At 40.9% G+C, this 22,179-nt stretch overlaps 1 protein-coding gene across 13 annotated transcripts in view; it reads right to left on the bottom strand.

Annotated features, from left to right (window-relative positions):
- Positions 1–22,179, bottom strand: part of LOC127365831 (plakophilin-4) — a 76,497-nt gene that overhangs the window by 41,012 nt on the left and 13,306 nt on the right. For 3 of the 13 annotated variants that reach the window (XM_051404354.1, XM_051404355.1, XM_051404356.1), the window contains exons 1-3: positions 21,532–21,670; positions 18,870–19,003; positions 3,056–3,168 (exon numbers count right to left, since the gene is read on the bottom strand). In XM_051404354.1, the coding sequence (XP_051260314.1) occupies positions 3,056–3,168; positions 18,870–19,003; positions 21,532–21,547 (263 nt within the window). In that variant the 5' untranslated portion in view covers positions 21,548–21,670. Of the gene's footprint in view, positions 1–3,055; positions 3,169–17,571; positions 17,768–18,869; positions 19,004–21,531; positions 21,672–22,179 lie in introns of those variants that run through there. The other 10 variants (XM_051404347.1, XM_051404348.1, XM_051404349.1 and 7 more) reach the window with 6 other exon arrangements.

The raw sequence follows: 22,179 nt of genomic DNA, 5'->3' as shown, positions 1-22,179 counted from the left end.
TGCACATTACTGGTTGTGTTCCTTTTGTATCTGAAGAACTGTGAAGATCAGGCCAATAAGAGATTTAAAAAAAAGAAAAAGAAAAACTACTTTTAGTGAGATGCAATGTTCACACACAAAGAAAATAACAACACAGAGACACAGTGATGTTTCTTTGTAAGTCACAGAACAGACAGAACAGACATGCAGGGTTGGAAAGGGATCCTAAACCCCCGGTCTACTGAGTGCCAACAATGTGCTGAGCGTTGAATGGCGATTTACTGAATTCACTGCAATTAATTCATTACAACGTCCACAAAAATAAAAGATATTTTCGTCCTTATTTCAGTTACTGACACTAGTGGCAACTACTACTTGCTTACTGCATCAATAAAAGCTGCATTGAGCTCCTAACAACAAATTCCACTCATATAACTCCTAGTCGAATAGAAATACAGTACTAACCCTGAAGCAGGGACTTTTTGTGGGCTAGGAACTAAATTTAGATCCTGGTTCTTTAAAAAAGTTATTTCAGCTAAATAGTAATAGTAAAACACCACCACCAGTCACAACAGCCACATTTAATATTATTTAAGTCTGCTCTTTCTCACCAGTTCAGCAAATTCACAAAACACAGAGGAGCAGATAAAAAAGCAAGTGTTCTTACAAAAATGATCAATTCTAAAATGCATTTAAAGCAGGGAAATAAAAAATAAAGGCCAGTTTTTTGTTAATATAGATATATACAAAGGTCCCTGCCACTTAAAAACAAATTAAATATAATATAGAGCTCTGTGCTGTCCACTTTGTAAGCTCTATTATGCTTAAATAAGTTAATAATAAATAAATAAAGGATTAGACTCAATAGCGGTCATCCACTCAATATCAACAGACTGATGTTGCCAAGCCTCTCAGTGGCCACCGATGGACCAGTGAATTAAGACAATGAGCTAAACACTGCACAAAACAGATCTGGGTGCTGATTTTCATCGTGACTGGCACACAATGAAAGCCTTTAATATTAGACGCAGTCATTAGATTGAGTAAAGAAAGATTGCTTGGTCCACTAGCAGCTTTTATTCTAAAATTAATCCTGAACTGCCACTCAGTGTGTTAAATGTTTGTCAGGGGCGAGTGAGTGACTACAGGACAACCACAGGAAAGCATGTGTGTTGCTTATATCTCCAGATAAGATTGCTGGCGTGGTTGGACACAGTAAAACTGAGGTCTAAAATACACTACTTCTTAAAGAGGAAATGAAAGTAAATAGCCTGGCTGTGAATACTTTCAGAGAGCTGCTGTCCAGACCTTTCTGGCAGCACTTGAAGCTGCTCTTTACCTGCGCCTCTCTAAAAAGGGAGAAAGGGGAAATCGACACTCCTATTCCTAAGTACTGCAATCTGCTGGAAGTAGGTGGGCGCGTTTTTCAGGTATGCAGGCTGGAGTGCAAGAATGCCTCGTGTAAGGACATAGGGCTTATTATCACGAAAGCAGAAGAGATCACAGAGCGCCATTACAGCCGCTGTTCCGACCAAGTGTCATGTGTCCGAATATATCCCAATTGTATCGTGATCCATTTGAGAACAAATGCAGCTCAAACCTGGCCTCAGGATGCTTTCTGTAGTCTGAGTGATCATCAAGCCTCCAGTGTGCAACCAAAGTAATCGACAGACATCTTTTACAGTACTGTTCCTCCCATCTGAAAGAGTACTTGCTCAATAATAATCATTGAGAGTGAGGGGAAGTTGGTGTAAATTACCTAACTGCTGGGGATTTAGTGTTTAATTGGAAGTTTCACCATTATATCCTATATAAACATCCTTATGTGTAATCATGAACTTTCCAATTAGACAGATATGACTAGACAATAGTTACACATGAGTGTACTATAGGTTGTTTGATCATTAGTAAAATACCCACACAACACAGCACTATGCTGTGCCATCAAAACTGCTGGCTTTGACTAAAGCAAATAAGCAAAAGCAACAAAGAACCATCATGTTAATAGCGCCTGAAAAATCTGACCATTAAGCAATCCCTTAAATGTCACAGACTATTAACCTCTATTGTGATTTCCCTTGCCACTACAAGGAATCACATTTTTAACCAGACATAAAAAGATGGTTCACATATTACTTGCTTAATAAGTGCAACTACAATTGAAAATAGTAATGAATGAATGTTAAAAAACACACACTTAATATTTCTACTTACTACTTACTCTGACTTAGTAAGACTAATTTAAAAATGCAGACCTACATATTAAGATTATGTCTCAAAATGTCTTTTTTCTTTAAAACCATGATACTATTATTGTGCAGTATTTATTTATTGGACAAATACCAGTATTGATTTTTACAGCTGTTATTGGCCAATGCCTGTCCACCACTGCATCTCCACATTTTCGACAAACGGTAATGGGGTAAACCATCAGGCCAGGTGACGAAATAAGACGTGTCAACCTTTCTTTGTAGCCGGTCTGTGAAGCCCATCGGGATACTATATGCGGTATTGAGCTGTACAAATGAACCTAACATGTCTGAGCCACAGCAGACAGGACAGAATGTGTGGTCACTGAGGTGTGATGATCAGGCTGCCTAGTGTCGTAGCTGATGAAGTGGGAATGAGTTCCCAGAACAAATTCAGAAGCTCCACACTCCTTCCACACTGAGCAAACAACACTCCACTATCATGCACGTTCACAAGCGCATACACGTGCTGTCACTGATAAACATAGGCTTAATATTTTGCCTACAAAGTCAGCTGCGTATATTTTCATTTCAGCTTAATTTAAATGTGGCTTCAGTCAATTAGCCGGGACAAAATCCTGCACATTTAAATTGCTAACTGATGTTTAGCTTAGATAACACTGGAGAAATTCTTTCCATTTCACAATAATAGGACAGGAGTGGGAAATGTTTAGATTTACAGTCCAATCAGATTTGAGCACACTTGGTTTCTCCATCACTATGCCATAAGGTTACCCTATGGAATATGGCCCTGCTGTGAAGGATGAAAAAGCCATGTGTTGAGATTGTGGCTTTACGTGGTGTTTGTGTGAGCATCTTCTCATTACCTGCTGCTACCAGCGCCTGGCGACTCGGCCCCGAGTCTGCATCTTTCCAGCTGACTGGCCACAATCTGCCTCTCCACTTCTAGCTCCCTGGTTAGCCGCTCAAACTGGAGCTCCTGCAAATAAAAAAACAAAACAAAAAAAAAAAAAGATATGGGACTTAGGGTCAGGAATATATTCTCATCAGGGACAGCTTTATGTACTTCTATTGACAGATATGACAAATGTGATGTCAATATGAGGGAGGCACGTTGACAGTTTGACAGCTTGCTCTAACAGTGTTGTGCTTCATTGTGGCATGTAGGTTAATGATGACACAAAATAGAAGCTTAAGGCATTGCAAACAAGCTAATTCCAGATTGAAATATTTGCTCATAAAGTACCTTAAAAAATAGACACCATGTACATTCCCATACACAAACTTAGGTATACACACCACACACACAGGCTATATAGTACTGCCATTTTTCCAGCCCACACAGAGAGATAAGCACCACTTCAGTGGGTGATATTTAGCCTTGGTGGCACTGTTCCTATGGGAGTCGAGTAGAAATCAGCATTTGACTAATTATCTAGCCTGAGCAAGGCTATTACTTGCATAGCTCTCTAGCTCCAAGCACTGCATCATGACACTCATAAGACACGCACAGGGTCCTTTGTACACAGAAAAATGATTGCGCACACATACACACACTCATTTGCATACCTTAGAAATACCTTTTTGCTCACCCACATCACTACCATGGCAGAATAAAGAGTATCTGCACTCCAGCACCAACACCTTTTTGCAAAAAGGCCTCACTCACCATAACTCTATACAGATGGCAGGATCCTCGCCTTGCTATCCTTACTTGTCCCTTGTAATGTCCATTACCATGGTCAATTACATTCACAGCCAGCTGCATACTCACACAGACACACACAAAACTAGCTCTCAGCTTCTTCTGTGACCTGTCTGAGGAAGTTTAGTCACTCTACGGCACTTAGACCTGCCTACTTTTCACACCTACTCTCCCAATGTTCCCTGAGGGTGCATTGAAATTTCCCTTCACATTGTAGACATGCTCTACTCACCCCTCCCCCCAAACTACTGCTTTATACCCTCTACTGCTCTCCTCTCCTCTAACTCGGTTGTAGATATGTGAAGCTTGACTGCAGTGAGAGGAAGCATGCAGGAGAGACAACTGCTAAGTCCTATTTCCTTAATATAATGACATTTTTTCATGTGACTGGGAAACGTGTATGGTGCCATGAGCAACCCTGAATAAATCCTGCACTGCACGTATGCACATAAGATAAGACCTTTATTCATCCCAAAGAAAATGTTTGTGTCCAAGATGCTTGATATTGATGGTGAAATGAATATATAAATATTTTTTCATTTTTTTGCAATGCTCAAACCCAAACCACCGACAGAATAGTGCAGAATATCTCCACATCTTTGTTGTGTAAACCCCTTTATATTGAACAAAAGTGCAGCTAACAAAGCATCGCTAATCTTCATGACAAATAAAATGCATTTCCTGTAGCTGCTTCTCAATAAAAGCTCCCCAGGAGTTCCCGGGTGGAGAGCTTTTAATGTTGAGAAGCAGCAAGAAATGTTTAGTTTGTATTAGTAGCAACACCACATAACAAATACAGTTCCAATACAGCTGTAGTGAGTCGGATATCTGTTACAAAGTAGTAAGAGGAAACACAGAAGTCAAACTAAACACCAAATGACAGAAATTCAGTTACAGGCTTAAAAAAATTGGTGCCTTCTCTTTACTGCTATAACTATACTAAGGTAGCACTGGCACTGTGGATGTGGCTGAAAAATGGTAGACATAAACGGTTAAAACAAAAAATTAGAACAACTATTTCCGCCATTGTTAATATCTTTGGAGGAATATTCAAGCATCGTTTGAAATTTGGCTACGTTAACTTACTTCTAATTTTACTGAACTAAGAGCTGCCATTTGGGAAACACTGCAGTGTAATTCCCCTGTATACCAAAACATTTTTGAGCATATTAAATGTTTACTTTCAGATCATCATTCAAATCACTTTATCGCAGAGCACAAGCCAGTTTTAAGAGGCATACTCCCCAGGAAATAGCAGGGATCAACCCAATGTCTGCTTATTCCTGATACAAAAAACCCACCCACGAGAGTGCACATACAGCTGTGGGAGCAGAACAGAGATAGAGAGGCCACAACACTGATTTACTTAGAAGAAATAAGCCATCAATCCTCTGTGTGACACATAACCCCTACTGAGAGATTTAGTCGCATGAAAATTGCCAATTTCAGCCTTCAACCAACCAATCACCCCCTTTTTCCATTCTTCTTTTCTTGAGACAGACGTGAGTCAGTATGAATAATCAAAATACAAAGTACTGAAATGTGTCTCTACACTACCCATGTACAGACTGTCAAGGGGAAAAGGACATATTCAATTCATGGGCTGCTTTTGACACGCCATTCATTTTAAGAAACTGTCTTGTTATAAATAGTTTTTTTTGCTATAAATCTGACCTCTTGGTCCTGCACACACCAACCATTCAACTATATCCTTTAAAGAAAACGCACACCTGAAGGTTACCAACAATACAGACTGTTCTCTCGCCAAGCCCCGGGACTTAACCCCTCTAAGTGATAGATAATGTGGCATTGCTAAGCGGAGGATTGTTTCCCACTAGAGACAGTGGAAGCATTGAACTACTATGACACCATCTCTACTAACAGACAAAGACGCCTGCATCACCACTGCTGGGTCAGCACATAGATGACGACTTTACAGAGGAAACAAGGGATAAGAGTTAAGGTTAGGTCTTCAATATATAAGAGATAGAGGACACACAATAATAGTAACAAGAGGGTGATCCACACATATACTATATTCCCAGTGAGAGAGAGAGAGAGAGATGATTCAACTGTATAACTGTGTCTCGATACAAATCTGGAATTAGTCCAGTGTGTGATTCTGTCACAACTGTGCAAGAGAGAGAACACAAGGTGAAAGTCACAAGAGAGGAGTATAAGCCATATGGACACACACAGATATAACACACAGGAGAGAGAGAAAATCTGAACATTCAAACATTTAAATATAGTTTAGTCCCACTAGATATGCTAGTCTGGGAGGTCAATGTCACTGCATGTCTGTCCACATCCACATAGACAGGCGTGCATTTTCACTCACCCCCTAAACACCTATGCAGACGCCATCTCGCTTGTGTAAAGCTTATTGCGTTACATGCGTGTAATGTATGAATATGTAGCAGATGCTTAGAGAAAAAAAGATTAAACATATGGTGAGAGACGGACCAATCTGTTTTGTTTACCGTCTAAATGAAGACTGAGATTTCCTGCTCTTCCAAATGTCACTATTCTTGGCCCACCGTTTCTGTGCCACCTTTCTTTTAAGCTCATTATCGAATTGTTTTGTTTGGCAGCATGTCGCCTTCTCAAGTCCAGCGACTTCATCGGAGGCGGCACTTCTCATTATACAGTGGAACATGCAGGCACAAGAGAAATAAACAGCTATGTCTTTCTTAATACTTCACTCCAAAAGTGCACTGGCCTTCAGTCTTGCTGATTATATGGTCTGTGATCTTGATCAAGCACAGCAGAGAGAGACATCTGTTGCAGCCATAAGGCACAGAGGTCTTTGTCACTACTGATATTCAGAGCTGCTCCAAGCTTATAGCAGGCGGGCATCCTGCCTGCATGCCTGCCCCAACCCTGCTGTTTTCATACTATGGAGAGGCATGGAGGCAGTCCAAAGCTTCCTGCATGAGGTTCAGGTTTTTCTCTATCGCTTGACAAATTGGTTGCAGCCCGGTTCTCAGTCGTAAAGTCAGTGTGTCAGTTGTATTGGTTTTTCTTATGTACTGCATATTTATAAAGTTGTTTTGCATTTTATACATATTATGCAACTTGACAAAATGTTTTCACTTCATTATGTAATTCTGTAGCAACCTGCCACATGTTATAATAAACAGCATTAATGATAAATATGATATTAAATAAATTATTACATATTGTGGTTATAACAAAATGTGGGGGCTGCACTTTTTTATGATAAAAATGTAACAATAAAGGTGAATTATGTGTTATATTTTTTAACATTTAACCTAAATCAAATTTCACAAATATTCAATTAGACTCCAATGACCTGTGGTGGCCCCCTTGGTTATAGTTGACTCTGAACCACATTAAAGCAGTAAGGAGATAAGCTTCTTATTATCTTACAAATACAGCCATTTTCGGGGACTTCATGTCAAATACCGACCTCATTCACACTTTTATTTCTCGCAGGGTTAACTAATGCAGTGGTCTTTCGACAGGGCTCCCCAAAAATACCATTAAGAAGCTTCAGCTCAAAATGCAGTTCATAAAAAACTCCCACAGTTTGTATTAGCCATCAAAATATTTAATAATTTTTCTATAAAATGTGGGTAAAACCATTACATATTGGGTAAAATGCAGCACACGGTTACAAAAAGTAGGTGTTATTACATACTGAAGTGAAAATGTTGAGTTATTACCTAATTTGTTAGTATGATGCACAATTTCCAGGATGTGCTGACACTTTTTGAGAAGCAGGAGGATAAGAAGAGTCAGGTGGCCTACTCCTGAAGCCAGCCACGAAACAACAATGCACCCTTTCTGTCATGCTGAGTTTACCGGCCTCTCAGGTAGCTTTCAGGATTACTGCCATGACTATCACCTCCAAAAAGTGTTCTTTCCCTCACACACATTTCAATAGACTTTCCTTATTCCGCATGACTCTTTGAGACTATTATGAATATGGAACCAATATGTCCATAATTAGCTTGTGATAGCACAGCACTATGTGCCAATTGTGGTCTGATGATACAGGGCTGAGGATCACACTTGTAAGTAGGGCTCATATTAGCCATGGAGAGAGAGAGTACTCACTATGTGTAATTCATTACATCTTCCATGCTTGGCCCCTACACAGAATGGGACACATCTATTCAGCATTAACGATCAGACTGAGCACAGCAGTAATGACCATTAAACAAGGGTCTATGCTTATTTAACGGGTGTGGGCCCAGCCTTGCTAAGTACCAGGCTTAATGAAGAAAGAGAGGACAGGGACAATGGGCGGCAAGCTTTCCTGTACCAACAAGGCCTCTAACGCTTTTATTTGCCATTACAATGAGCCTGTTGGGCCTGATCTGCCAGTCGTCCAAGAGCTGATTCAGATCCTGTCCCCTTGTGTCCAAAGACGGGCCCTAAAGAAACAGATGACACATGGCAGCCGACCACACTATCGATATACAGGCTCCCTTGTCATCTTTATGGATGCTGACAATACAAGACCCATCTGAAATGCCTGAAGTGGCTACTGCCTGCTGCTGGTTCAGCACATACACTGTGGTGCAGCATAGATAAGAGAGGCTTACGCACACATAACCCCAAATGTCATACAGCTATATTAACATACACTGACTTACATACAGCCCTGCTGCACTACCACGTGACATTAAGTACATTAAATAATATATAAAATACTTGAATTTAGTATGAAAGGACAGTGCTTTGGAAATAAGGATGTTCCTTATTTAACTTTCAAAAATACATATTTTAATTTTGACTAGTTGTTCCAAGAGATCGATTTGTTGTTTTGAACCTTTTAAAAAGTAGAAACTCTCCAAAAGAGAGGCTGCTGACTCTGTGGTAAACACAAAGTTGCCAATCAAGCCAAGCTCTTCTACCCAGATAGGACAGATTGTCTGTGATCTAATGAAAAGTCTTCCAGTAAGTAAGTTTCTTTCACACATCTTTCACACAGTAACTGGTCAACCAGCACACTTGTTGTTTCCCTCCCCTCAAAAATTGATTCAATTGGACAACCATAGAAAATGTTACCATGTGTCAGCATAATATACTGCACCCTGCATCATACCATGGCATCTTTTTCTGCTTACAACTTTCAGTTCTGGGGAACTTGAATACATCATTCAATACATTTTAATGCATATCTAATGCTTTGTTGAGCGGGTTTGGGTGTATGAATATAAAGATTGATTATGGAAGATTTTTCTCCTTTAAGTCAAAATGAAATCTTATTATTGGAATTGCAGTACTACTTTTTCTTTAAGTGATTTTCCAGAAAAATGGTCATAGTTTAAAATATTCAAAATCAAAAGGTGGTTGCTAGATTTTGCGTTATGGATTAAAACTTCTATGCCGTGTTCCAAATTGCTTGCTTACTGCTGTCTATTTGCATGTTCCAAAGCATTCATTTGGTTGCCAAGTTGAATTCTCATTTATCCAAATGACTCACAAAACATATACCAAGATTTGTGGTGCCATCTATCTACAGGGGTGCATGTTCATTTCATGTGAGATTCACCATGAACCTAGTTACTGAACAGATGCATCATTTCACCTCTGTATGTAAAACAAGGAAGCTACAACGTCATACATGCAACATATACCGTATGATCAATTAGGATCATTTGATGCGGTGATAGTGATGTGTGAAATAGCATTTGAATATTCTTGTTAACACCTTCCTTCATATGAATAATAACTGAGAGGTCTACGTCATAACAATCTCTGCCTAATCCTTGGCAGTGAGTGATCAAATCCCACTATTAATTAAGACTTGAGATCTTATCCTTAATAGTTCTCATTACCTTGAGGGCAGCCCATGTGAGCTTGTATTAAAAAGCGTGTTTTGCTAATACTGTGATTTTGGGCCTGGAAAGAGAGGGCTGCAGGTTCATATTGATTTTGCATAAGTAGTGCAGATGGCATTTCCTTCTTAACCAAAGATGGGAATCTACCAGAAATATGTTTGTTCATTAAGTGGCAATGAGGCTTGACAGCTCTGCATCCTCACTGCAGTGTGGCAGACCCATTCCAACGGGAGCCCGACAACGCTGCGCAGTGGGAGAATGACAGCAGAGGTTAAAGGATTTCTGCAGCAGCAGGGACAGAAAAGCAGGCCTGAGGTGTGAGCGAAGAGAACAGGCCCCAGAACAGTCTGTGTGACCAGACCTGAAGGAACCACGCAGTGCAATTACTTACAAAAACTGCCACAAAGTCACCTTGTTAAAATACTAAGGTTTGAGGAAACTGACTGCAGCGTCATGCCACCATAGCAGAATTCTAATAACTATGTTGCGTAGAAAGGGCATTTAAAAATACAGTAAAGTGGCTTGCCGAGGTAAGAGAGCGTACAGCTGTAGGCATAGCTATAGGTGAATCACTGGGAGAAAATTGCTTTAGCACCCACAGCTGCACCACCGCTTTTATACTGTATAAGCTGATAATGTGACAAGAGGCCACAAACAGAAATGTGAAACATCATTCACTCACGGATAATGGAAAAGCAAGTCTACAATAGAACATGATTTCTGCCAGGATTTCTAGTGCGGCATTATAAGCATTTATAAAACTTGCAGAGAGACTCAAATTTAAAATCTAATTGTAATATGGAGAGGAAATTGACATATGGCAGTTATACATGCAGGCACGGGATTTAAGGTCAAAGCAGGATAATACTTATTCAGGATAATAAGTTATATTCTTTCAAAATGTGGTTTTCTGGACCATATCTGATTCATTGTTAGCTCCCCACAATTGTCCAATCATGGTTCCCATCATCACACAATTTTGCTGCTTATGATTCTGTGCTCACCACCTTATATCATCACTGTCAGCAAGGTTCATAGTCATGGCTAAATGTCCTAATAACCACCAAAATACAGTATAATCCATAGTTCCTTGCCTGAATTTACTTTGTCCTCTAATTTTGAGGAACATCTATTTCTAGGTTGTTGTTTTTTTTAAGAAATCCTACATATAGATAAAATATAAGCAAAACAATGTAAACAAACTGGTGTCAAGTGGTATGACAAACATAAATTTATAGGGCTGATCTCCAAATCCATCTTGAGGCTAACCAGGTTGCCTTAACAAAGAGCACTCCCATTACTTCACTGAAGAGATGAATCATGTCAAAATGTTAGTCGCTATACCCTATTAAAACAGCTACAACAGTCTTCTCCAGACCTCATCACTCCAAAAATAATATTATGTTGGTGGCATTTCAGAAAGAAAAAAAAAAAAAACATCCTGCTCCACATATTTGAACATGAAAAGGAAGTTACAATTTGGCTTGGTAATTAAAATGTCATTAAAGAAACTGTCATTTGTGTGGTGGATGCTATTAAAGGAGCTGTCATCTGCATTAGCAAGTGCAGCAGCTAGTACTTGCCACACAAGAGATTGACAACACAAGAAAGAGTGTCAATAAAGACATAGAACATAGACTGTATGAGGGGGAGAGAAAAAGTAAAATCCTGTCAGTGCTCACGAACAGTTCCGGCAATAATTTCAGGCAATTTTTTTCTCCCAAATTCTCTTTGTTGTGAGGATTTTCGCATTTATTTGTTCATCCTCTTTGCCAGTCTTACCTCATTTACATGTACTAAGACATCTTAATGCTACAGATCTTTTGTAGCCTTTGTTGGTGAGGTGTGACTGGCACAGGTGGTTTGAGCAAAGACGAAGGACATGTTAAAAAGTATATGCAAAGGCTGATGGGGGTTTTATCTCCTGCCCAACTTATATCACCAAAGTAAATGCCTTTGCATTTCTGCCTCATTAACATTCACAGCGTGACGCACATAATTACACTTTAAAAGCACAATTTATGCACGATTAGTAGTTCAAGTGGAACCAGCAATATGTGGGATCATTTAAAATAATTTCAAAGTTAAAGTTCTGTGTAGCAGTAGACACAATTTCTCCTTTAAAAAAAGTATTGATTTATATATTAAACCTGGCTTCAAATGCAGCCAATTATTGTGTGGGGCCATGTCTGTCACATACTGTTAGAACAGGCTTTTAAAGGCTCTGCTTCTACTCTAACAGCAGCCATCTTATCTTTGGTGCATGTGTAAAAGCCTGGGTTCAAAAACACAATTTACAGCTGCAAATTACAAAAGCCTTCCCTACATTTTAGAAATCAATTTTTTTCTTCATCCACCAGGTCTTTGATCTAAGTTTTGCACTAGACCTGCTGTTGTTTTGTGCGACTACAAGCTGTTGAACCTCAACAAAGGGCTCTTATGTGATGCTCCTGATAATAATTCCAAAGCATAGTGGCAGTAAATGCGAGTAACTCAACAAAGGCAATCTGTATCTCCTCGATTGGAACAAAAACTAAAAATGCTGCTGCAGTGCAGTCACACAGCCAGTGCAATTCACGTAGACCTGTGAACATACAATTCCTCTGAGAGATCAATAGCGTTGTGTCAGACAAAAAGAACATTGCTCCGGGCCAAAATGAGGAGAGTAAGCAATTTAGGGAGTGTCAATCTGGAGGTTACTGTAGTGAACAAAGACTGCAGTGACTTGTGTGATTACCTCAGGATCAGTCATTTGGAGAAACTCATCTGAGAGATGTTTGGGCAGAGAATGATACAGAGACATGAACCTCATTGTTGATTCGCCCAGTCAAGTACCTAAACTTCCTCAGTGGACATTCGCCATTCCAAGGACAACCCAACAGTATTTACTGTGCTTCCACCTTCCTGAGTACAACTCCTGATCCCCAATGGCCGGGTCCTCTGTGTGTGCTGTTGACAGTGGCGATGATTATAGTGATAATGATGATAGTGACAGTGATGGTGATGAGAATTAACAGGCTAGTTGGGGGGAGATCTCCCAGGGCTGGGTTCAAAACGACAGCGCTGCGCCGTGCCAGACGCACACACCACTCCTTTGACATCATGTCACATAGGGAGCAGATTATCTCCTCTTCCTCTTTTCCTTCTTTTCTGTTTTCCACTGCGTTGACAGCCTCCTGCCACAGCGCTTTAGAGAACCATTCACAGGTGACAGCCTCTCTGACTCTGCCTCCCTCCATCATGCTCACACTCTCACTTTTGTCCTTTTCCCTTTACTCGCCACCCTCTGCGGCTTCCCTCTGCATGTGAGCGTTTTGTCTTTCCTTTGTATATCTGAGCACTCTCCTTCACCTGTATCCCTCCCCTCAGAATCTGTCTCACTCTCTCACACTTGTTCTGCTCCCCCATGGGGTAATTGCTCGGAGCCAGGCTTCCATTTTTATGACTATAATCGAGGCCAGAATGCTTATGCCTCTAGATTTCTCCTTGCCTGTGTCACAGCAGCAGCACTAGGGAGAGGAAGGCAGATAAGACCCTGAGGAGTGGAGAAAATCACTAGTCGATTGTAATTAGAGTCCTTATTTCGCCTACGGAGGTGGAATAGACACTATAGCTTGCAGAGAGAATTCAACCTTTCTGGGCGCTTATGGCTTGGAAACGCATAATGGCAGAAAAACACTGCCTTGAAGCTTTGACCTGGGCCCAACTATTAACTCCTTAAGCTGGGTCACTTAGACAAAGATCATTTTGGCTTCATTAAAACATGACAGAAGCTTGCATCAGTGTCTCAAGTGGGTAATATTTCAGCCAGCTCATCAAGCCTTTAAGAGGGTGCTGGAGTTGTAGCACTCAAAGCAAGGTCAGCTCATGGACTTTACAAAGAACGCCGGAGTCTGTCTGTGTGTGCCTGTGCCTGATTCGGATAAAAACCGGGTCACAGAGTTTGCCATAGAGAAGCAGGGGGCATCTAGTCTTTTACCGTGTAATGGGCTCCAACAAAGTGGGAAAATTCCACTGTGGTGTTTTCTGGGAGGCAGTGTGTTGAAACACCAAAGCATGCCGTGCCTAAGAGGCCCTTTTTTGCAAGTCGTGTGGTACATATAGGCATGTCCAGGCACGGCTAATAACAGCATTACTCTGAGGGCAAAGCCTCATAATGGAGGAGGAAGAGAAGCACACCAAAAAAAAAGTGTTTCCAAGGGCAAGAAACCACACTTTTGATACTAGAGAAGATCTGTTCAACAGCGCTTTAGATTGCTAAGGGCTAATTTGACCACAGAATCACGTTTATGTTTAAAGGAAAAGAATAAAGAACTAAATCAACTTCCTCTTCTAACCCTGTTTAAAGGTTTCATTGCTGGAAACACATGTAAAGTACCTGCCAAAATAAAAGGCACTGAATTGGACTGGTCTTCTGATCATGATCCCTTTTAACAGAGAAACACAAACAGAAATACAAACGCAGAAATATGTGCACTTGCTACAAAATGTGTGCAGCTGGTAAACGTTGACAGCAAAAACAAAACCGCTTTCATTACTCTATGACACCTGAAGTGCTGTTGATACTGGACATTAGCCAGCTGTTTTTCCAGGTAAGGTATAAGGAAGTCAAGTTCTTTGTTGAAAGCTGATTCTTTATGGCTACAAACGTGCAGTATTTCAGCAGAAAGCCATGAAATAAAAAAGGAATAAAAAAAGGAGGAACGCCTTGAAATGTCAAGGGTTAATGTAATAACCCTTAATATGCTAACTGCACATAGCTGGTTTACTCTCCAACAATGTACCAGCTGTCAGGAAGGCACAAACCTCGTCATCACCTACCATCCCTCCCACTCTTTCCGTTTCCCCAGCCTGCACCAGTGGTGCTGTAACACAAACATAACTAAAATAGGCATACTGAGAAGTCATTGAAGACGTGCGTGTACATTAAGGACTGCTTGGTGAGGATAAAAATCAAAGTTGACGTTTCTAAAAGGGCCCACCGCTCCTGCAGCGATTCTTCTCCTGGGAGATGCAGTAGGAAGCAGAGATGAGGGAAAAGTGATCAATAAGATGCTCTTTAAAGACCTGACCTCAGAGTCATTGATGCCTGCTATGTGGGAGCTACAGGCTCCCTTACTAGACAACCTAAGGGCTCCTGAATACTTGCTTCAGAAGGGCTTGTTTGTCTTTGTCTTATAGTCAAAAGGCTGTTGAATACAGTGCTGGGTGCAACTGCCAGGATACAGTACTCTACATATTCTACAGTATGTGCATTTAAATTTGTGCATAAGAACGCCTGAATTCAAATGCCAGAAATGCCTTAACAAATATATCATATCCCCTTGCAATAATAATGTATCTTCTTTGCAGGAGACAGCTCTGGTCCATGAGGAAAGTTAAACTATTTTCCTTTGGGAGATTGCAAATCAACTGCACCGCACTGCAAATTCAACACGCTGGTCCTTCAAATCCTGAATTGTTTACATTGTTTGTAAGCTTGCAGTATTTGCTGTCCTGGACTTTGTGCAAAGCTATACTAGTGGTCAAACACTCCACAAGGCCCTTTTAATACCAGAACCGTAACATTTGTATGGGTTCATTCAAAACACCAACAGTTTAAAGCAAGAGACGAGGTAGAGAGGTAGAGTCGATGTACGAAACATAATCTTTTTCAGTGCACTTACGCTGTTTCATTCATTGTTGAATGGATTTGAGGTTAAGTTGCTTGGCTTCTCAACATGGCTTTGTAAGGTGTATTGTAAACTTATCTCAGTCTTTATAACTGGCATTTTCATGATGTGCCTTGTAGATCGGTCTATAATACATATTCTAAAGTTTTTTACTACACTTCATATCTATGACCATCAATGGATGCAATTTGTTATGTATTCTGCTGTTGCAAAGTATTTCATCCAGACAGAAAATAAAATGTCAAATATCAAAAGTGTTTGACATTATAAATGTGGGTTCTTCACACTGAATGCACTCTAGAGCAGTCTCCTAATCAGGGAACGATAAGGTATATGTTATATGCATGCCTTAGCACAGACAAAATGCAGTCAACCATTTTATCCATTAACAGTTGTCAACTGCTGATGGCCAAGTGGTTAAAACCCACTTGATTGAATATGGCCATCAACACACTTCAGCTTCAGTGAACGCTACACTGAACCTGTACTTCTTGTAAGACACACTGAATACAAGCATGGGCTAAGGGATTAAAAGCTAAAATCTTCATGTAAGATGCGTTAGTATGCAGCTTGAGGAGTTCAGCTGTTATTCAGTAAATAAAATTCCAAATTTGGGAGAGCAATTTGCCAGGGATGCACAATACTGAATGGTTTTGCCAGTGTCTCATAAATATGACATTCATCCATTTATTTCAATACCACAATATGTCTAGTTTCCACCAGCGTTAAACATGAAAAACACTCTTTCATTAGTATTTGTCTTGCTTTATTTCTCTATACCAGACTTCCCAAAAGTCTGCAGTCACTAAAGGAGCATAAGTTAAACTCAGATGTACAAAACATTGAAAATGGTATGTGAAAATAAATGTTAAAAACTAAATCTTTCTTCTTCTTGCAGTGTTTTGTGTTTTAACAGAAGTCCTTGTACGTCTCCGTGTCATAATGCGATTCAATATGGGGTTGTGTATTTTAATTAGAAACAGTCACCTTTGTCATCATTCATTGAAAAGCTTTTGGAGTTCAAATAAAATCCTGATTTTGTTTAACCAATTAACTTAATTGCTTGGATCATTAATGGACACTCAACTTGTAAACTGGATATTTTCAGCGTAGTCACGGTCAGCTCTTTACAAATATGTAGATAGGTGATAAATGCAATGTATAAATAAAGTGTCTGAAGCCACAACAAGCTTCCAGAACAGTTTCTATGCTCCCTGGCATAAATATTACACATTTCTGGAACATTACTGAAGGGATAAAACACAGTTTTTCCACCAAGGCTGAGCGATTATGCCATGTCAGACGCCATTAAATCAATTATACTTTCAATGAAGAATCACCTCAAAACAGCTAATCACTTTCACAGATTAAAAATTAATTCTGTGGTATTTGGAATAATAAAAAAGAAAGGAGAAAATACATTGAAAAAACACACACACACAAAAAAACTGCTGTGAATGCTGAATCCACAAGATAATCTGTCTGGGTGAGCACCACAGCCTCCCACTGCTTCAATTACACTTAAGATGAAACCGATAAAAAAGTAGGTCTTAGATAATCCTCGAAACAACCCCTTCGGTTAAATTTAATTTTAATAAGATAATAAATACTGAAGAGAGGAAATTTGTGACGTTAATTCTGAATTACAACACAGTTTTAGGTTGTGTGTTTCAGTCAGGCTTGTGTGATTCTTCAAAGCAAGTCGCAATGTGAAGAAAGAAAAACACTGACTTTTAAACACTTAAATGGGGTCTGTAATAAACTATTATGGACGTGACATCCAGATGGTGGATCAGTGCTATTAAGGAAGCACAGAGCAAAGACAGTACTCTAATAAGCAGGGACTGCAGCACGACAGAACCAAATCCTCAAATTAATGGCTAAAAGATTGGGGCTTGTTAGTAAGACGTAAGAAGGGAAGACAGAGGAAAGACATAAGTCCAAGCAAATGAACACAGAGGGAAAATGCCATCATAATATGTTGGTGAATCTGTCCTTGTTTTGGCATTTGAGCAAAGTCTGTGCAGCAGTAACTACAGCAGTGATAGAAACAAAAGTTTGGAAAGCGTGACAAAGAAAAATGGAGGAAAAAAAAGGAGTGAATAAGACAAGTAAAGGGAGGGAAACAGCCAACCAAAAGGCAGAAGAAAAGAAAAAAAAGACAGTAGAGCCATAGAGTAAACACTTACCGAACACCCAGTCATCCTAAGCCCCAGCCCTAACCGCGACCACAGCTACAGCACAGCAAACCTACATGTTTACATCGACAACGAGATCCCTCGAAGGTCTGCCTCTTAACAATCACAGGAAAACCTCACGGCAAAAGCAGAGGAAAAAAATCTAAAAAAAACACACTCACACTAGCCTAGTCTCTGACCTCCACCATCTTTACACTCTCACTCACCCTCTGATTTGCCTCTCCAACTCTGTTAAATAGTGAGAAGAACGATCATTTTACAGTCTCTACTGTTTAGCAGGAATCCCCTCTGAGGCATGTCTCCAGCCAGTCGCTCTAAAAGCAACAGCTCAGGCAGGCTACTTGCTCTTCCTGATCGCCTGCATGGATATCTGCTCAAACCGGACGAGCCACTGAGGAATACTCCAGGGAAGGAAGTGACATCGACAGGTGCTCCCTCCTTCCTTCCTTCCTTCCTTCATTACTCACGTAAACAATGCCCACTTTCCTGCAGTAATGACACTTCCGTGAGTCATTGGTTAATAAATACCAGAGAGCGCATTTAATTTGTTTCAAACCGTAGCTCAACTAAAGTGTCACTCGGGAATAAGAGAGGTATGTGAGATGTCACACAAGGGAATTAACATCATTAATAATAAGCAAAATCTCTTTAGCCCAGTTTGCCCTGTGCTGGATTCCCAGGAATATGCAGGGCTGGAGCGAAGCCAGAGAGGAAAGGAGAGTGTGTATGCGTGTGTGTGTGTGTGACAGAAAGGAGTGTGGATGAATCACAGTTAGACAGGCATAGATTGAGTGAGTCAGAGGGCATGTCCCTCCACAGGCTCACAAACCCTGCTAGAGATGATCTTCCTGGTTGTCCATTCATGCAAGCCAGGCCACGACTGCAGGCAATAAACAACGAATAGCTCCCAGTCAAGCCTATTCCACTTCACTTTTTTCCACAAGAAAAAATAAATAAACCCCCACGATCACAGTTCTGCTGTACACAAAATCTTCATCGCGCACACAGAAAAACATCAACTTTCTATTTTGGGCTCTGTGCTGCAGAGATAAGTTATATGATTACAGTGACAACAGGGTGTGTGACACAAATTTGCAGGAAAAAATGTGCACATACTTTGCCCAGCGGATTTCTTCTTAGTACAATACGTGAGTCACCGGGCAATTTAGAATTCTATAAACGTCACTGTACATAAATGGTCCATAAAAGCTTTAACAGTGCCATAATATGAGAGATACAACACAAATCAGTGGGCTCTTAGTGCAGTATGAACGGAAGAAACACACTACCTGTTCTTTGACGGAGGCCAGGATGTTGTTGGCCGTGTTGTCAGCCTCCATGTTGCGGCCAGTTGAACTGTCGCGGATGGTCAGCAGAAGCCCCTCCTCCGTCACTGGGCTCTGCTCAGGAGCTGGCATTCCTCCTGTGTGGACACACACACACACACACACACACACACACACACACACACACACACACACACACACACACACACACACACACACACACACACACACACACACACACACACACACACAGAACATGATCTGGTCACCACAGGCACTCTTCTGAAGAAAAAAAACAACACAATCTTGTACACACATACCAGACTGTGTGCATGCGTGTGCAAACACACTCTTTGAGTCAACCACTCCCCGATACACATAGGCGAGTGATGAGGACTGACTATCAATGGTCACACGCCACCACCAGAAATACACATACGCACACCCACACATGCCATATGGCTCAAAGAGGAAAAGACTGTCAATGTTTCACGTCTGTGACAGTGCAAATCAATGCCATATGGCCTTGAGACAACACACAAGTTAAATAATGATTTGTGTATGTAATACAGTCACATTAAAAAATACAACACAAACAGAACGACAGCCAGCGACTCTAACGAAGGCGCGAAGCAATTTAAATTCAAACCCTAACAATGCAAAAAGCTGCCCTAAAATACCAAGCATGTGTGTGTTAATACATGTTTGTATGCGATGCAGTGGAAAGGTTGAAGGAGATGAGCGAGGGCAGGCCTTTGGGAAAAAAAAAATGAAACAAAAAAACAAGTCAGCAGCCCGACGGAAGAGATAAGGTGTTCCTGTCTCCTTCGCTCTCTCTGGCCTCTTGTCTAGGATTGAAATGAGAAAGTAGAACGAATAGTTATGGTCTCATTATATCCGTTGACAGGGAGGGTGTCAAGGGAACGCTGCTCAAGGTGGATCCATATTTACTAGAAGGTGCCTGTTGAGCCAGACAGGGCAGCTAAAGGCTGCGATGGCTGCCTCGGAGCTCAGGGCTGTTGCAGCAGACAAAAGCAAGGAGTCTAATAACACAGGAGGTATGTGACTTTAGGGAAACAGGGATTTTACTATGACTTTTACTGCCTTAGAGATCCACTGCCACTGTCATCCCCAAGATACGAACATAAGGACATATTCCACCCATTGGTTTATACACATATATTTTGACCTCCGTGATTTACTTTACTAGACTGAACACTGTAGAGGTGATGCATATTGTGGAGAGACAACTTCACATGTGAATATGTACAGGAATATTAGTCTCTAAAGCCACCATGAAATAACCACATGGTAATTTACTAAATAGCCCCGCTGCAAGCAACTGAATACTCTCTCCTTTTAAGTGCCTATTGTAGTTTTCTTATGGCAGCCTGAGGGTGACTGGAAGACCTCATATACAGTAGCTCTACTGAATGAGTCAATTTTTTTGCCGATAGACATAATTTTAAAGGGTTAAAGGCTCACATACTGTCATGAAAAAAGCACTCACTGACTTGAATCTGCCTGCACACACACGCGCACACACACACGCACACACACACACACACACACGCACACACACACGCACACACACACGCACGCCACACACACACACACACACACACACACACACACACACACACACACACACACACACAGATGAGTAAGGAATCATTTAGCTCAGGCTGACAGCCAGTTTGTGTGAGCTGGTTGAGTTGTTTACAGTGAGAACATAAAAGATTCTGGCCAGGGATGAGGCAGTTGGGGAGGGGGAGGGGGGGCACAAAGTACGTGGGAGGTCCCCCAGACATTTGGACGAAATGTGACCCTGAGGTATTCTCGGAGTCTGTCACCAAGGCAGCGTGAGCATTTCAAGGTGTCTGTGCTGAAGCGAGCCATGTGCCAGCCCTGGTGTTAAATGACAGATAAGGTTTTTGCTTCTACCAAAGTATGTTAGTCTGCTCAGGATATTCCACGTATTCCCTCGTCAGTCTCCCAAATTCCTCTCCTGCTCATTCATAGTGTTGCAACATACCGCACTGACTCCCACCCACCTCTGCTGCAGCTTTTAAATCAAGGACATGGCACTTGATTCCCAGAAAACACAGAAACAGGAAACGGGAGAAGCTGTTTGAATTTGACAGAGCTCCTCCTCCTCCCTGACTTCTGCACAAACACAGAGGAGATCAGCACAGACAGGACTGACTGAGTGCATTTTCTAAAACTGACACAAGTTGCCAACCCGGTCGGGGTGGACAAAATCCTTTCTGCTTTCTCTCAGTATCTTCTCACAGAATGACAATGAGAAGTGTGCAGCTATGGAAACCAGGAACTGTTGTGGCAATTGTTATTTAAGTAACCATAGATTAAGTATAAAACAGGCCTTATCATGCCATGTCTGTACCCATTCACTATTTGATAAAACACACAAATGACTAGCCTATCACAAGAAAAGGAACTTCTTTACACTTTGACCACTATCTGTGTATATAATTTATCCAATGAATATTTATCAGCAGTCTAAACTTGTCTAAACTGTAGGAAAGTGCACACTAAGCAGACTGAAGGAAGTAGAACCACAGAAAAAATAACATACAAAAAGGAAGGCAATCCCTATTGAAGGCCATTAAGCAAAAGAAAAACTGTGATCTGTATCTGATCCTACCTCTGAAATTCCCCATTATTTCTGGTCCAGACTGAATGCACTCGGCTTAGCCTGGAGTTCTCAGCAGCTTTCAGGTTAGGAGTGAAGACAACGATGCTGCTGCCAACCTACAGTCCTATACACACACGGCTGACTGGTTCTTCAACATTTCTCTTTGCGTTTCCCTTGAAATGCTGAGGGGAAAAAATAACCTTGCTGAACTTTCTGGCAGTTAAAAACATATGGTTACGTCCGGCCCTTAGACAGTCTGAAAAGCAAGCAAAAGGATGTGAAGTAGGTGAGAAGCTGAGGAGCCGAGCCTAGTCTGCGCAGCTTTCAGGGCTGTCATTAGGTTAATACCCAGGGACCATACTGTATAGTTCCCACAGAGTAAAAATGACCTCATTCTGGTTTAAACAAAGACGCAAACCAGTGTCTAATTATTACCATTTTGGTTATTTCCCTTGACTAAGCAGAAAATAAACACTGTGTGTACGACAGCATGACAAGATCTTTGTACACAGCTAATGCCAGAACAAATATCAAGATCATTTTAAACAGTATTTCTTTCGGTGATGGATTTGTCCAACTGTTTAACATGGAATAATAAGCATGTCTTTTACTAGACACGCTTTCTAGTCGGAGCTAAAGCTCCCCTTTAAAGTATCG

Source organism: Dicentrarchus labrax, unplaced genomic scaffold (assembly GCF_905237075.1).
Source record: "Dicentrarchus labrax unplaced genomic scaffold, dlabrax2021, whole genome shotgun sequence".
NCBI lineage: Eukaryota > Metazoa > Chordata > Actinopteri > Moronidae > Dicentrarchus > Dicentrarchus labrax.
This window is presented reverse-complemented; position numbering and strand designations above follow the sequence as displayed.